The sequence below is a fragment of the Argopecten irradians genome, chromosome 6 (genome assembly GCF_041381155.1).
Source record: "Argopecten irradians isolate NY chromosome 6, Ai_NY, whole genome shotgun sequence".
Classification (NCBI taxonomy): Eukaryota; Metazoa; Mollusca; class Bivalvia; order Pectinida; family Pectinidae; genus Argopecten; species Argopecten irradians.
The window spans coordinates 37,535,658-37,552,888 of NC_091139.1; the positions used below are offsets into that span (position 1 = coordinate 37,535,658).

Sequence of the window (17,231 nt, forward strand, 5' to 3'; positions counted from 1 at the left end):
TCTTTACAAGCCAAGACAGGCTTCCTTTTGATGCAGTTTTCAGCCAAAGTTAAGCCAAAGTCATCTAGTCATTGTCAATAAAAAAGGGATAATAAATTTTCAATTACAATCAAATATTGTAATTTTGAAAAGAATGTCGCGATAAAAAAAATCATGTAGTCCTACATTTTTTGACATAAAAAATCACCATTTAGCCATTGACGTAGGTGATCGCCTTTACGATCCTGTTTTCGTCTAACAGTTTAAAATAAGACATTAGATTTATATAAATATCTAAATCTCTGCGTAAAAAATCCCTGCGTAATGTTACAATAATACTCCCTTGGGGTACCTCATACTGCAGCCAATTAAATTACAGGTAAGGTGAAGCTAACGGGAAAGATAGGTCAGTTCCTAACATTGTATGCGTATATAACAAAGTAAAATCACGTGATATATAATCAGGTAATTTACTGATTTTTATAAAGGTAAAATATTTGTTGATATAAAATTATTTATTTTTGCAATTTATAAATAAAAGGGTTCATTTTCATGTAATAAATAAAACGGAAGTAGGAATCGAGATTTTGATCCCCTCTGTGTCCAACGCCATGTATTTCCGTTTCACCTATATTTGTCATACCTTCAAGGTGTATCCTGTTCCAAGGGTTACCTGTAATATTTTTATGGTTTTCCGACAACCAGGAGATAGTTTTAGTGCGTGAAAGGGTGACAATAGACTTCAAAATGCCTCTCTTTGGTAAGAAGAAGGATAAAACGTTAGTTGATAATCAACAATCGGTAAGATCACCACCAGAACCAAACGAACAACGCCCAGGCAATCCACAGCCCACTCCACCTGAGTCCAATGGAACACAGGTACCCCGTAGTCAGCCGGTGGATCCACCGAGACCAAAGTTAGTGTTTCACTGTCAACAGGCACATGGCAGCCCCACAGGAATCATCTCTGGGTTCACAAATGTCAAGGAACTGTACCAGAAAATAGCAGATGCGTATGATATGGATGTTTCTGATGTGAGTATTTTTAGGGTCCGCGCGTGGGCTACATTATCACACCTGTCATTACGTGATTCAGAGTTCAACAGGTTCAATACAATCTGACTTAAATTTTGAAAAAAAAACAACAACAAGATGAACATATGGTTTTATTGATACTAAACATAAAACAATAATAATCAATATTGTATTTAATTCAAATTGTAGTTGTAGAGGAAAGCAGGAAGTAGTTGTTCGTTAATTATTTAACCATGTGTTAAATCCATATGCTGGCTATTATATCTGGGTATGTAACTGGATATGACAGTTTTTCCTAAAAAACATTGTCTGCCCTTGTTGAAGCCTTAGCGTGAATTTACTCTGTAAAATTATTTTACGTCATTGTTATAAATAGGAAGTTGACAGCTACAGATTAACCATACTATATATATGTATTATCATATTACTTCACTTAACACATTGGCCATTCACTTGTTCCCCCCTATCTCAAACATAGGTATTAAACTCGTCTGACAATATATGTCAATATATAAGAGTTTGTCAGGTGCCAATTCTGTAACAGTCAGTCGGGTGCCAATTCTGTAACAGTCAGTCGGGTGCCAATTCTGTAACAGTCAGTCGGGTGCCAATTCTGTAACAGTCAGTCGGGTGTCAATTCTGTAACAGTCAGTCGGGTGCCAATTCTGTAACAGATAGTCGGGTGTCAATTCTGTAACAGTCAGTCAGGTGCCAATTCTGTAAAAGTTAGTCGGTTGTCAATTCTGTAACAGTCAGTCGGGTGTCAATTCTGTAAAAGTTAGTCGGTGTCAATTCTGTAACAGACAGTCGGGTGCCAATTCTGTAAAAGTTAGTCAGTTGTCAATTCTGTAACAGTCAGTCGGGTGTCAATTCTGTAACAGTTAGTCCGGTGCCAATTCTGTAACAGGTAGTTGGGTGCCAATTCTGTAATAAACAGTTGGGTGCCAATTCTGTAATAGTTAACTTACATTATATATAATAATAATAATAAAAATACTGTAAGAGGTATCTTCATAATTCCAATTGTTCTGAAATCAGAACGATTTTTTAAGTGTTCGAGCAAAATTAATGTAGTGTAACTTACTTACATTTGGAGAAAATCGACTATTTGTGTCCCAATTTTCCTGATGCAAATATTCACTGTTGCCATACTTGGAAGGTCTTTATCACTACAGTGTTTATTCCCGTTGAAAACAAACGTTCTGACGCCCTTCGCGGGTTAAGTTCATTTTACGAATTTAAAGTCAACAAAAGAAGCGGAACAATATCAAGAAACAGTGCATTTTCAGCTCTAATATCGACATTAGTCGGGCACAGAACTAGATACCAGATAATAAGAATTTCCTGTAATAGTTGAAATAGAAAAATATTACGATGTCAGTAAATAGATGTTTAATTTCTTTCGTTTGATTCAATTTCTAAATTTGATGACTTGATCCCGAACATTCCAGTGACGTCACTTTTAGTAGGAGTGAATGAAACGGCAGTCAGTCCCGCCAAACAGTTACGTCACAATCACCGGAATGACGTCGCTTACATATTTCCCACGTTAGTAAAAAGGAGTACACACTCATTCGATTTAGTAAAAGCATCTTTTCTTGATCATCAAAGAAGCATTTCGCTTTAAGCGAAATCGTGTAAATATCAGGCAATTTGTTTTCGTTTTGAATACCATCTTCTGTATGTATAATGAAAAAGTTGCAGGATAAACAGAATACACGGTCACTATCTTACAATACAAGTTTTATTTTGGTGTCGACAGGGAAAACCGAGATGACTCGGCAAAACCTCCTCATCGCACAAACGATAGCAGCATCAATATTAATTATAGCAAAATAAAAATGTCCAACGTTGGAAATATTGCAAGTACATTCATTATTTACATAAACCAGTAATTAGAATAATCATTTATTTCATCTAGACTAAATAATTTGCAAATCCCATACACCGCCTGCAAGGAGATGTCCTTGGCCTATCGCTACCCACGATGCTCTCGATCGTGGTCTTATATTGTGTAACTTTTCATGGGATATTAAATCTAGATATATCTGTTTTCGACAGTTAAATATCTATGAACACGTGTAAAACAAGCAGTCTCAACTGCTATTCCGAGACCGTAAAATGCAATCTTGGTCATCTCAGCCAAAACATAGGGGCACGCAAATTATGACAGAAACGTTTACTAGTAATTTGATACATACACGTACCGTATTTCACCGCAAATAAGACCCCCCTCCCAGAGAAGAAATAAAGGTCAAAAGTGGTGGGGGGTCTTATTTGCGGACAACCCGCCTGATAACATCGATCTATGAGGTCGCCATCTTGGATTTTTTAATGTCCTGTCATCGTTGTAACAGTCGTATGACAGATGGGTAATAGCAAGATGTTCAAGTATTTATAATAATAATGAAGACGTATGAGTAATATTAAATCAAATATTATGACAAATTAAAATATAATTTGTTAAACAATATTAGGGCAGTTGTAAGTCTGAAAGGAAACGCACATTTTTGCAAGAGTCACGCGGACATTCACCAATGAATCAAAACGAAGAAACAGCATCATAAGCAATGTCATTTTAATCTAGAAGTTTTAATAATCGTATTGTTATTTTAAAATATTCAAATTAGGTTATTGTTTACGATCACAACTACATCTCCGTCTTAGTAAACACGTGAATCAATCGCCGTGAATCGGAAGGACGATCGCCGTTCAGACTCAGGCCTATTTAAAATTCACTGCAAACGTTTACATATCAAATTTGTTCATAGACAGAAGAATTAACGTACATTTGTCTCAGTCAAATGAGCAAACGATCGTGATTTAACTTCAACGTGCCGACATGCACTGATGCAGTTGTACACACATGTGTAGGAAAATGGCGCCGGGTTGAAGCCATACTTTCACATTTTCACACCGGGTCGTGTTTGGGAATTTGATCGGTATTGCTATTGATACGACGATAGTTTTTGATAATATTTCAGATATTAATCCAAGTATTAACTGCATTAAAACATCGTAGCAAGTATTTTTGTATCCAGAGTAAAATACGAAACTTTGCGGCTAATCATATTATACTGACTGCGTAAACAAAACATGGCGGCCGAAAAGTAAAGCATGGTTTCTCCAACTGATCGTGAACTACAGGTACGTTACGTTCACAAATAAACATATTTGAAACTGTAAATGCCTTAAGTAGATGTTTTAGGTAATGATTGTATTAAGTTAGAATCCACGAGTGCAGAAACGATCTGCATCAATGACGAATATCTTTGCCGATGCATGTAAAAAATGACAAGCCGTACGAACACTAAAACGTGTTGAAGTGTTCATGGAAACAAATATCGGCGTATTTTGTTGAAAATAGCCTCCGATTAAATATAAGCACTGTTCACATTTCGTAGTTATTGATAATTAAATTAAATCACCCGTGAATTAACTTGAATTAAATGACAAAAATAACAAGCACACAAACAGTTCTTTACTACGTGATTTTTCTATGCCGATAAAATAAACAAAAAAAAGTTCCAATACAAAGTCATTTAGGTGATATTTTTAATTACACCATTGCTCAAATCCATCATCCAGTAAACTGAAAAATAGGTGGGGGGTCTTATTTGCAGACATCCCCCCTAAGTCTGAAAATGTGTCAAAATAGGTGGGGGGTCTTATTTGCGGGAGGAGTCTTATTTGCGGTGAAATACGGTATGTCATTTAAAAGTATTGGAGACCTTTTGATATGCACATGTATATCATGACGTTTCAAGTGGCTGCCCGTATTATTTTTTGTGAAAAAGAATTATACCTATATGTCATAAAACTCGGTTAGCTTTTTTATTGTCATTATTGTTATAGACACTGTATGTGATATTTAAACAAAAACACATATTTTACCTAAGAAGCCAATGATATATATATAATGTAAGTATCGGTTAGCTTGTAAGTTTATAATAATTATAATACTTGCTGCAGTATCTGATTCTGTAAAGCAATTTAATTGTGACACCAACTATTTGTTGCTGAAATAAATTAAAGCCTCATAATTTTGCCCACCATGTAAAAGTGAGTGCATCAGATGCTATATATTACCAAGGTAGATTGCAAAAATGATGTACAAATTTTCCTCTTTATGGACACTTGGTAGGAGTCTCCACCTTTGACATCGGTGGATGTTGGTTTTGCCTGGATTGAATTTTTTTGTTATCACTATTATGAATCTTTCGGCTAGCATTTACAGGTTCACTTTAGTGACTGAGTGTGGTCAAATCTATTTATATGTCTTAAAAAATATTTTGATGTGAAACGTTAGGGCATATGGATCTACAAAATATGTAACCCATTTGTGCTTTGATTCGATCATCCACCATTACTATAAGAATAAGAGTTTTCTGCCTTGCTCATCAAGTTTCTGTCCAATTTAATAATTTCTATGAATACATTTTTATACATGTTTGCTAGATCTGAGGAATGTGTTTAATGGCTCAGGCTAAGTAATAAAAAGTTACGTCACATCCAAAATTTACTGGTATTTATATTCCTCCATTTTGACATTTATAATTTGCGCAATGGATTTTCCTGGGCTATTAGAAGACATATAATTGCTTTAACTAGCATGTTTTTAGGTCATTTTGTTCATAGCTATATATGTGAAAGATGACATCAGGTGAATAGTTTGATATGGCTTCTGGAGGTACAGATCTAAAGGAGAGTGTCATGGTAGTTTGATATGGCTTCTGGAGGTACAGATCTAGAGGAGAGTGACATGGTAGTTTGATATGGCTTCTGGAGGTACAGATCTAGAGGAGAGTGACATGGTAGTTTGATATGACTTCTGGTGGTACAGATCTAGAGGAGAGTGACAGGGTAGTTTGATATGGCTTCTGGAGGTACAGATCTAGTCTGGTAGTTTGATATGGCTTCTGGAGGGATCTCGAGGAGAGTGACATGGTAGTTTGATATGGCTTCTGGAGGTACAGATCTAGAGGAGAGTGACATGGTAGTTTGATATGGCTTCTGGAGGTACAGATCTAGAGGAGAGTGACATGGTAGTTTGATATGGCTTCTGGAGGTACAGATCTAGAGGAGAGTGACATGGTAGTTTGATATGGCTTCTGGAGGTACAGATCTAGAGGAGAGTGACATGGTAGTTTGATATGGCTTCTGGAGGTACAGATCTAGAGGAGAGTGACATGGTAGTTTGATATGGCTTCTGGAGGTACAGATCTAGAGGAGAGTGACATGGTAGGTTTGATATGACTTCTGGAGGTACGGATCTAGAGGAGAGTGACATGGTAGTTTGATATGGCTTCTGGAGGTACAGATCTAGAGGAGAGTGACATGGTAGTTTGATATGGCTTCTGGAGGTACAGATCTAGAGGAGAGTGACATGGTAGTTTGATATGGCTTCTGGAGGTACAGATCTAGAGGAGAGTGACATGGTAGTTTGATATGGCTTCTGGAGGTACAGATCTAGAGGAGAGTGACATGGTAGTTTGATATGACTTCTGGAGGTACAGATCTAGAGGAGAGTGACATGGTAGTTTGATATGACTTCTGGAGAGGTACAGATCTAGAGGACGGTGACATGGAGAGTTGTAGTTGATACTTCTGGAGGTACAGATCTAGAGGAGAGTGACATGGTAGTTTGATATGACTTCTGGAGGTACAGATCTAGAGGAGAGTGACATGGTAGTTTGATATGGCTTCTGGAGGTACAGATCTAGAGGAGAGTGACATGGTAGTTTGATATGGCTTCTGGAGGTACAGATATAGAGGAGAGTGACATGGTAGTTTGATATGGCTTCTGGAGGTACAGATCTAGAGGAGAGTGACATGGTAGTTTGATATGGCTTCTGGAGGTACAGATCTAGAGGAGAGTGACATGGTAGTTTGATATGGCTTCTGGAGGTACAGATCTAGAGGAGAGTGACATGGTAGTTTGATATGGCTTCTGGAGGTACAGATCTAGAGGAGAGTGACATGGTAGTTTGATATGGCTTCTGGAGGTACAGATCTAGAGGAGAGTGACATGGTAGTTTGATATGGCTTCTGGAGGTACAGATCTAGAGGAGAGTGACATGGTAGTTTGATATGCTTCTTCTGGAGGTACAGATCTAGAGGAGAGTGACATGGTAGTTTGATATGACTTCTGGAGGTACAGATCTAGAGGAGAGTGACATGGTAGTTTGATATGGCTTCTGGAGGTACAGATCTAGAGGAGAGTGACATGGTAGTTTGATATGGCTTCTGGAGGTACAGATCTAGAGGAGAGTGACATGGTAGGTTTGATATGACTTCTGGAGGTACAGATCTAGAGGAGAGTGACATGGTAGTTTGATATGACTTCTGGAGGTACAGATCTAGAGGAGAGTGACATGGTAGTTTGATATGGCTTCTGGAGGTACAGATCTAGAGGAGAGTGACATGGTAGGTTTGATATGACTTCTGGAGGTACGGATCTAGAGGAGAGTGACATGGTAGTTTGATATGGCTTCTGGAGGTACAGATCTAGAGGAGAGTGACATGGTAGTTTGATATGGCTTCTGGAGGTACAGATCTAGAGGAGAGTGACATGGTAGTTTGATATGGATTCTGGAGGTACAGATCTAGAGGAGAGTGACATGGTAGGTTTGATATGGCTTCTGGAGGTACAGATCTAGAGGAGAGTGACATGGTAGTTTGATATGACTTCTGGAGGTACAGATCTAGAGGAGAGTGACATGGTAGTTTGATATGGCTTCTGGAGGTACAGATCTAGAGGAGAGTGACATGGTAGTTTGATATGGCTTCTGGAGGTACAGATCTAGAGGAGAGTGACATGGTAGTTTGATATGGCTTCTGGAGGTACAGATCTAGAGGAGAGTGACATGGTAGTTTGATATGGCTTCTGGAGGTACAGATCTAGAGGAGAGTGACATGGTAGGTTTGATATGACTTCTGGAGGTACGGATCTAGAGGAGAGTGACATGGTAGTTTGATATGGCTTCTGGAGGTACAGATCTAGAGGAGAGTGACATGGTAGTTTGATATGACTTCTGGAGGTACAGATCTAGAGGAGAGTGACATGGTAGTTTGATATGACTTCTGGAGGTACAGATCTAGAGGAGAGTGACATGGTAGTTTGATATGGCTTCTGGAGGTACAGATCTAGAGGAGAGTGACATGGTAGTTTGATATGGCTTCTGGAGGTACAGATCTAGAGGAGAGTGACATGGTAGTTTGATATGGCTTCTGGAGGTACAGATCTAGAGGAGAGCTTGAGTGACATGGTAGTTTGATATGGCTTCTGGAGGTACAGATCTAGAGGAGAGCTTGAGTGACATGGTAGTTTGATATGGCTTCTGGAGGTACAGATCTAGAGGAGAGTGACATGGTAGGTTTGATATGACTTCTGGAGGTACAGATCTAGAGGAGAGTGACATGGTAGTTTGATATGGCTTCTGGAGGTACAGATCTAGAGGAGAGTGACATGGTAGTTTGATATGGCTTCTGGAGGTACAGATCTAGAGGAGAGTGACATGGTAGTTTGATATGGCTTCTGGAGGTACAGATCTAGAGGAGAGTGACATGGTAGTTTGATATGGCTTCTGGAGGTACAGATCTAGAGGAGAGTGACATGGTAGTTTGATATGACTTCTGGAGGTACAGATCTAGAGGAGAGTGACATGGTAGTTTGATATGGCTTCTGGAGGTACAGATCTAGAGAGGAGAGTGACATGGTAGTTTGATATGGCTTCTGGAGGTACAGATCTAGAGGAGAGTGACATGGTAGTTTGATATGGCTTCTGGAGGTACAGATCTAGAGGAGAGTGACATGGTAGGTTTGATATGGCTTCTGGAGGTACAGATCTAGAGGAGAGTGACATGGTAGGTTTGATATGGCTTCTGGAGGTACAGATATAGAGGATAGTGACATGGTAGGTTTGATATGACTTCTGGAGGTACGGATCTAGAGGAGAGTGACATGGTAGTTTAATATGGCTTCTGGAGGTACAGATCTAGAGGAGAGTGACATGGTAGTTTGATATGGCTTCTGGAGGTACAGATCTAGAGGAGAGTGACATGGTAGTTTGATATGGCTTCTGGAGGTACAGATCTAGAGGAGAGTGACATGGTAGTTTGATATGGCTTCTGGAGGTACAGATCTAGAGGAGAGTGACATGGTAGTTTGATATGACTTCTGGAGGTACAGATCTAGAGGAGAGTGACATGGTAGTTTGATATGGCTTCTGGAGGTACAGATCTAGAGGAGAGTGACATGGTAGTTTGATATGACTTCTGGAGGTACAGATCTAGAGGAGAGTGACATGGTAGGTTTGATATGACTTCTGGAGGTACAGATCTAGAGGAGAGTGACATGGTAGTTTGATATGGCTTCTGGAGGTACAGATCTAGAGGAGAGTGACATGGTAAGTTTGATATGACTTCTGGAGGTACGGATCTCGAGGAGAGTGACATGGTAGTTTGATATGGCTTCTGGAGGTACAGATCTAGAGGAGAGTGACATGGTAGTTTGATATGACTTCTGGAGGTACAGATCTAGAGGAGAGTGACATGGTAGTTTGATATGGCTTCTGGAGGTACAGATCTAGAGGAGAGTGACATGGTAGTTTGATATGGCTTCTGGAGGTACAGATCTAGAGGAGAGTGACATGGTAGTTTGATATGACTTCTGGAGGTACAGATCTAGAGGAGAGTGACATGGTAGTTTGATATGGCTTCTGGAGGTACAGATCTAGAGGAGAGCTTGAGTGACATGGTAGTTTGATATGGCTTCTGGAGGTACAGATCTAGAGGAGAGTGACATGGTAGTTTGATATGGCTTCTGGAGGTACAGATCTAGAGGAGAGTGACATGGTAGTTTGATATGATGACTTCTGGAGGTACAGATCTAGAGGAGAGTGACATGGTAGTTTGATATGGCTTCTGGAGGTACAGATCTAGAGGAGAGTGACATGGTAGTTTGATATGGCTTCTGGAGGTACAGATCTAGAGGAGAGTGACATGGTAGTTTGATATGGCTTCTGGAGGTACAGATCTAGAGGAGAGTGACATGGTAGTTTGATATGGACTTCTGGAGGTACAGATCTAGAGGAGAGAGTGACATGGTAGTTTGATATGGCTTCTGGAGGTACAGATCTAGAGGAGAGTGACATGGTAGTTTGATATGGCTTCTGGAGGTACAGATCTAGAGGAGAGTGACATGGTAGTTTAATATGGCTTCTGGAGGTACAGATCTAGAGGAGAGTGACATGGTAGTTTGATATGGCTTCTGGAGGTACAGATCTAGAGGAGAGTGACATGGTAGTTTAATATGGCTTCTGGAGGTACAGATCTAGAGGAGCTTGAGTGACATGGTAGTTTGATATGGCTTCTGGAGGTACAGATCTAGAGGAGAGTGACATGGTAGTTTGATATGGCTTCTGGAGGTACAGATCTAGAGGAGAGTGACATGGTAGTTTGATATGGCTTCTGGAGGTACAGATCTAGAGGAGAGTGACATGGTAGTTTGATATGGCTTCTGGAGGTACAGATCTAGAGGAGAGTGACATGGTAGGTTTGATATGACTTCTGGAGGTACGGATCTAGAGGAGAGTGACATGGTAGTTTGATATGGCTTCTGGAGGTACAGATCTAGAGGAGAGTGACATGGTAAGTTTGATATGACTTCTGGAGGTACGGATCTCGAGGAGAGTGACATGGTAGTTTGATATGGCTTCTGGAGGTACAGATCTAGAGGAGAGTGACATGGTAGTTTGATATGGCTTCTGGAGGTACAGATCTAGAGGAGAGTGACATGGTAGTTTGATATGACTTCTGGAGGTACAGATCTAGAGGAGAGTGACATGATAGTTTGATATTGCTTCTGTTCTGGAGGTACAGATCTAGAGGAGAGTGACATGGTAGTTTGATATGACTTCTGGAGGTACAGATCTAGAGGAGAGTGACATGGTAGTTTGATATGACTTCTGGAGGTACAGATCTAGAGGAGAGTGACATGGTAGTTTGATATGGCTTCTGGAGGTACAGATCTAGAGGAGAGTGACATGGTAGTTTGATATGGCTTCTGGAGGTACAGATCTAGAGGAGAGTGACATGGTAGTTTGATATGGCTTCTGGAGGTACAGATCTAGAGGAGAGTGACATGGTAGTTTGATATGGCTTCTGGAGGTACAGATCTAGAGGAGAGAGTGACATGGTAGTTTGATATGGCTTCTGGAGGTACAGATCTAGAGGAGAGTGACATGGTAGTTTGATATGGCTTCTGGAGGTACAGATCTAGAGGAGAGTGACATGGTAGTTTGATATGGCTTCTGGAGGTACAGATCTAGAGGAGAGTGACATGGTAGTTTGATATGGCTTCTGGAGGTACAGATCTAGAGGAGAGTGACATGGTAGTTTGATATGGCTTCTGGAGGTACAGATCTAGAGGAGAGTGACATGGTAGTTTGATATGGCTTCTGGAGGTACAGATCTAGAGGAGAGTGACATGGTAGTTTGATATGGCTTCTGGAGGTACAGATCTAGAGGAGAGTGACATGGTAGTTTTGATATGGCTTCTGGAGGTACAGATCTAGAGGAGAGTGACATGGTAGTTTGATATGGCTTCTGGAGGTACAGATCTAGAGGAGAGTGACATGGTAGTTTGATATGGCTTCTGGAGGTACAGATCTAGAGGAGAGCTTGAGTGACATGGTAGTTTGATATGGCTTCTGGAGGTACAGATCTAGAGGAGAGTGACATGGTAGTTTGATATGGCTTCTGGAGGTACAGATCTAGAGGAGAGTGACATGGTAGTTTGATATGACTTCTGGAGGTACAGATCTAGAGGAGAGTGACATGGTAGTTTGATATGGCTTCTGGAGGTACAGATCTAGAGGAGAGTGACATGGTAGTTTGATATGGCTTCTGGAGGTACAGATCTAGAGGAGAGAGTGACATGGTAGTTTGATATGGCTTCTGGAGGTACAGATCTAGAGGAGAGTGACATGGTAGTTTGATATGGCTTCTGGAGGTACAGATCTAGAGGAGAGTGACATGGTAGTTTGATATGGCTTCTGGAGGTACAGATCTAGAGGAGAGTGACATGGTAGTTTGATATGGCTTCTGGAGGTACAGATCTAGAGGAGAGTGACATGGTAGTTTGATATGACTTCTGGAGGTACAGATCTAGAGGAGAGTGACATGGTAGTTTGATATGGACTTCTGGAGGTACAGATCTAGAGGAGAGTGACATGGTAGTTTGATATGACTTCTGGAGGTACAGATCTAGAGGAGAGTGACATGGTAGTTTGATATGGCTTCTGGAGGTACAGATCTAGAGGAGAGTGACATGATAGTTTGATATGGCTTCTGTTCTGGAGGTACAGATCTAGAGGAGAGTGACATGGTAGTTTGATATGGCTTCTGGAGGTACAGATCTAGAGGAGAGTGACATGGTAGTTTGATATGGCTTCTGGAGGTACAGATCTAGAGGAGAGTGACATGGTAGTTTGATATGGCTTCTGGAGGTACAGATCTAGAGGAGAGTGACATGGTAGTTTGATATGGCTTCTGGAGGTACAGATCTAGAGGAGAGTGACATGGTAGTTTGATATGGCTTCTGGAGGTACAGATCTAGAGGAGAGTGACATGGTAGTTTGATATGGCTTCTGGAGGTACAGATCTAGAGGAGAGTGACATGGTAGGTTTGATATGGCTTCTGGAGGTACAGATCTAGAGGAGAGTGACATGGTAGTTTGATATGACTTCTGGAGGTACAGATCTAGAGGAGAGTGACATGGTAGTTTGATATGGCTTCTGGAGGTACAGATCTAGAGGAGAGTGACATGGTAGTTTGATATGGCTTCTGGAGGTACAGATCTAGAGGAGAGTGACATGGTAGTTTGATATGACTTCTGGAGGTACAGATCTAGAGGAGAGTGACATGGTAGTTTGATATGGCTTCTGGAGGTACAGATCTAGAGGAGAGTGACATGGTAGTTTGATATGGCTTCTGGAGGTACAGATCTAGAGGAGAGTGACATGGTAGTTTGATATGGCTTCTGGAGGTACAGATCTAGAGGAGAGTGACATGGTAGTTTGATATGGCTTCTGGAGGTACAGATCTAGAGGAGAGTAACATGGTAGTTTGATATGGCTTCTGGAGGTACAGATCTAGAGGAGAGTGACATGGTAGTTTGATATGACTTCTGGAGGTACAGATCTAGAGGAGAGTGACATGGTAGTTTGATATGGCTTCTGGAGGTACAGATCTAGAGGAGAGTGACATGGTAGTTTGATATGACTTCTGGAGGTACAGATCTAGAGGAGAGTGACATGGTAGTTTGATATGGCTTCTGGAGGTACAGATCTAGAGGAGAGTGACATGGTAGTTTGATATGGCTTCTGGAGGTACAGATCTAGAGGAGAGTGACATGGTAGTTTGATATGACTTCTGGAGGTACAGATCTAGAGGAGAGTGACATGGTAGTTTGATATGGCTCTTCTGGAGGTACAGATCTAGAGGAGAGTGACATGGTAGTTTGATATGACTTCTGGAGGTACAGATCTAGAGGAGAGTGACATGGTAGTTTGATATGGCTTCTGGAGGTACAGATCTAGAGGAGAGTGACATGATAGTTTGATATGGCTTCTGTTCTGGAGGTACAGATCTAGAGGAGAGTGACATGGTAGTTTGATATGACTTCTGGAGGTACAGATCTAGAGGAGAGTGACATGGTAGTTTGATATGACTTCTGGAGGTACAGATCTAGAGGAGAGTGACATGGTAGTTTGATATGGCTTCTGGAGGTACAGATCTAGAGGAGAGTGACATGGTAGTTTGATATGGCTTCTGGAGGTACAGATCTAGAGGAGAGTGACATGGTAGTTTGATATGACTTCTGGAGGTACAGATCTAGAGGAGAGTGACATGGTAGTTTGATATGACTTCTGGAGGTACAGATCTAGAGGAGAGTGACATGGTAGTTTGATATGGCTTCTGGAGGTACAGATCTAGAGGAGAGTGACATGGTAGTTTGATATGGCTTCTGGAGGTACAGATCTAGAGGAGAGTGACATGGTAGTTTGATATGGCTTCTGGAGGTACAGATCTAGAGGAGAGTGACATGGTAGGTTTGATATGACTTCTGGAGGTACGGATCTAGAGGAGAGTGACATGGTAGTTTGATATGGCTTCTGGAGGTACAGATCTAGAGGAGAGTGACATGGTAGTTTGATATGGCTTCTGGAGGTACAGATCTAGAGGAGAGTGACATGGTAGTTTGATATGGCTTCTGGAGGTACAGATCTAGAGGAGAGTGACATGGTAGTTTGATATGGCTTCTGGAGGTACAGATCTAGAGGAGAGTGACATGGTAGTTTGATATGGCTTCTGGAGGTACAGATCTAGAGGAGAGTGACATGGTAGTTTGATATGACTTCTGGAGGTACAGATCTAGAGGAGAGTGACATGGTAGTTTGATATGGCTTCTGGAGGTACAGATCTAGAGGAGAGTGACATGGTAGTTTGATATGGCTTCTGGAGGTACAGATCTAGAGGAGAGTGACATGGTAGTTTGATATGGCTTCTGGAGGTACAGATCTAGAGGAGAGTGACATGGTAGTTTGATATGGCTTCTGGAGGTACAGATCTAGAGGAGAGTGACATGGTAGTTTGATATGACTTCTGGAGGTACAGATCTAGAGGAGAGTGACATGATAGTTTGATATGGCTTCTGTTCTGGAGGTACAGATCTAGAGGAGAGTGACATGGTAGTTTGATATGACTTCTGGAGGTACAGATCTAGAGGAGAGTGACATGGTAGTTTGATATGGCTTCTGGAGGTACAGATCTAGAGGAGAGTGACATGGTAGTTTGATATGACTTCTGGAGGTACAGATCTAGAGGAGAGTGACATGGTAGTTTGATATGGCTTCTGGAGGTACAGATCTAGAGGAGAGTGACATGGTAGTTTGATATGGCTTCTGGAGGTACAGATCTAGAGGAGAGTGACATGGTAGTTTGATATGGCTTCTGGAGGTACAGATCTAGAGGAGAGTGACATGGTAGTTTGATATGGCTTCTGGAGGTACAGATCTAGAGGAGAGTGACATGGTAGTTTGATATGGCTTCTGGAGGTACAGATCTAGAGGAGAGTGACATGTGTAGTTTGATATGGCTTCTGGAGGTACAGATCTAGAGGAGAGTGACATGGTAGTTTGATATGCTTCTGGGGTACAGAGACTAAGAGAGTGACATGGTAGTTTGATATGGCTTCTGGAGGTACAGATCTAGAGGAGAGTGACATGGTAGTTTGATATGGCTTCTGGAGGTACAGATCTAGAGGAGAGTGACATGGTAGTTTGATATGGCTTCTGGAGGTACAGATCTAGAGGAGAGTGACATGGTAGTTTGATATGGCTTCTGGAGGTACAGATCTAGAGGAGAGTGACATGGTAGTTTGATATGGCTTCTGGAGGTACAGATCTAGAGGAGAGTGACATGGTAGTTTGATATGGCTTCTGGAGGTACAGATCTAGAGGAGAGTGACATGGTAGTTTGATATGGCTTCTGGAGGTACAGATCTAGAGGGAGAGTGACATGGTAGTTTGATATGGCTTCTGGAGGTACAGATCTAGAGGAGAGTGACATGGTAGTTTGATATGGCTTCTGGAGGTACAGATCTAGAGGAGAGTGACATGGTAGTTTGATATGGCTTCTGGAGGTACAGATCTAGAGGAGAGTGACATGGTAGTTTGATATGGCTTCTGGAGGTACAGATCTAGAGGAGAGTGACATGGTAGTTTGATATGGCTTCTGGAGGTACAGATCTAGAGGAGAGTGACATGGTAGTTTGATATGGCTTCTGGAGGTACAGATCTAGAGGAGAGTGACATGGTAGTTTGATATGGCTTCTGGAGGTACAGATCTAGAGGAGAGTGACATGGTAGTTTGATATGGCTTCTGGAGGTACAGATCTAGAGGAGAGTGACATGGTAGTTTGATATGGCTTCTGGAGGTACAGATCTAGAGGAGAGTGACATGGTAGTTTGATATGACTTCTGGAGGTACAGATCTAGAGGAGAGTGACATGGTAGGTTTGATATGGCTTCTGGAGGTACAGATCTAGAGGAGAGTGACATGGTAGTTTGATATGGCTTCTGGAGGTACAGATCTAGAGGAGAGTGACATGGTAGTTTGATATGCTTCTGGAGGTACAGATCTAGAGGAGAGTGACATGGTAGTTTGATATGGCTTCTGGAGGTACAGATCTAGAGGAGAGTGACATGGTAGTTTGATATGGCTTCTGGAGGTACAGATCTAGAGGAGAGTGACATGGTAGTTTGATATGGCTTCTGGAGGTACAGATCTAGAGGAGAGTGACATGGTAGTTTGATATGGCTTCTGGAGGTACAGATCTAGAGGAGAGTGACATGGTAGTTTGATATGGCTTCTGGAGGTACAGATCTAGAGGAGAGTGACATGGTAGTTTGATATGGCTTCTGGAGGTACAGATCTAGAGGAGAGTGACATGGTAGTTTGATATGCTTCTGGAGGTACAGATCTAGAGGAGAGTGATGGTAGTTTGATATGGCTTCTGGAGGTACAGATCTAGAGGAGAGTGACATGGTAGTTTGATATGACTTCTGGAGGTACAGATCTAGAGGAGAGTGACATGGTAGTTTGATATGGCTTCTGGAGGTACAGATCTAGAGGAGAGTGACATGGTAGTTTGATATGGCTTCTGGAGGTACAGATCTAGAGGAGAGTGACATGGTAGTTTGATATGGCTTCTGGAGGTACAGATCTAGAGGAGAGTGACATGGTAGTTTGATATGGCTTCTGGAGGTACAGATCTAGAAGAGAGTGACATGGTAGTTTGATATGGCTTCTGTTCTGGAGGTACAGATCTAGAGGAGAGTGACATGGTAGTTTGATATGGCTTCTGGAGGTACAGATCTAGAGGAGAGTGACATGGTAGTTTGATATGACTTCTGGAGGTACAGATCTAGAGGAGAGTGACATGGTAGTTTGATATGGCTTCTGGAGGTACAGATCTAGATGGTAGTTTGATATGTGGTAGATCTAGAGGAGAGTGACATGGTAGTTTGATATGGCTTCTGGAGGTACAGATCTAGAGGAGAGTGACATGGTAGTTTGATATGGCTTCTGGAGGTACAGATCTAGAGGAGAGTGACATGGTAGTTTGATATGGCTTCTGGAGGTACAGATC

At 41.4% G+C, this 17,231-nt stretch overlaps 1 protein-coding gene across 1 annotated transcript in view; it reads left to right on the forward strand.

The window, feature by feature from the left end:
• Positions 1 to 598: 598 nt before the first annotated feature.
• LOC138325801 (PDZ domain-containing protein GIPC1-like) overlaps positions 599 to 17,231 on the forward strand; it is a 34,274-nt gene continuing 17,641 nt past the window's right edge. The window contains exon 1 of the mRNA XM_069271712.1: positions 599 to 1,014. Coding sequence (XP_069127813.1) covers positions 727 to 1,014 — 288 coding nt within the window. The 5' untranslated portion in view covers positions 599 to 726. The remainder of the gene's footprint in view (positions 1,015 to 17,231) is intronic.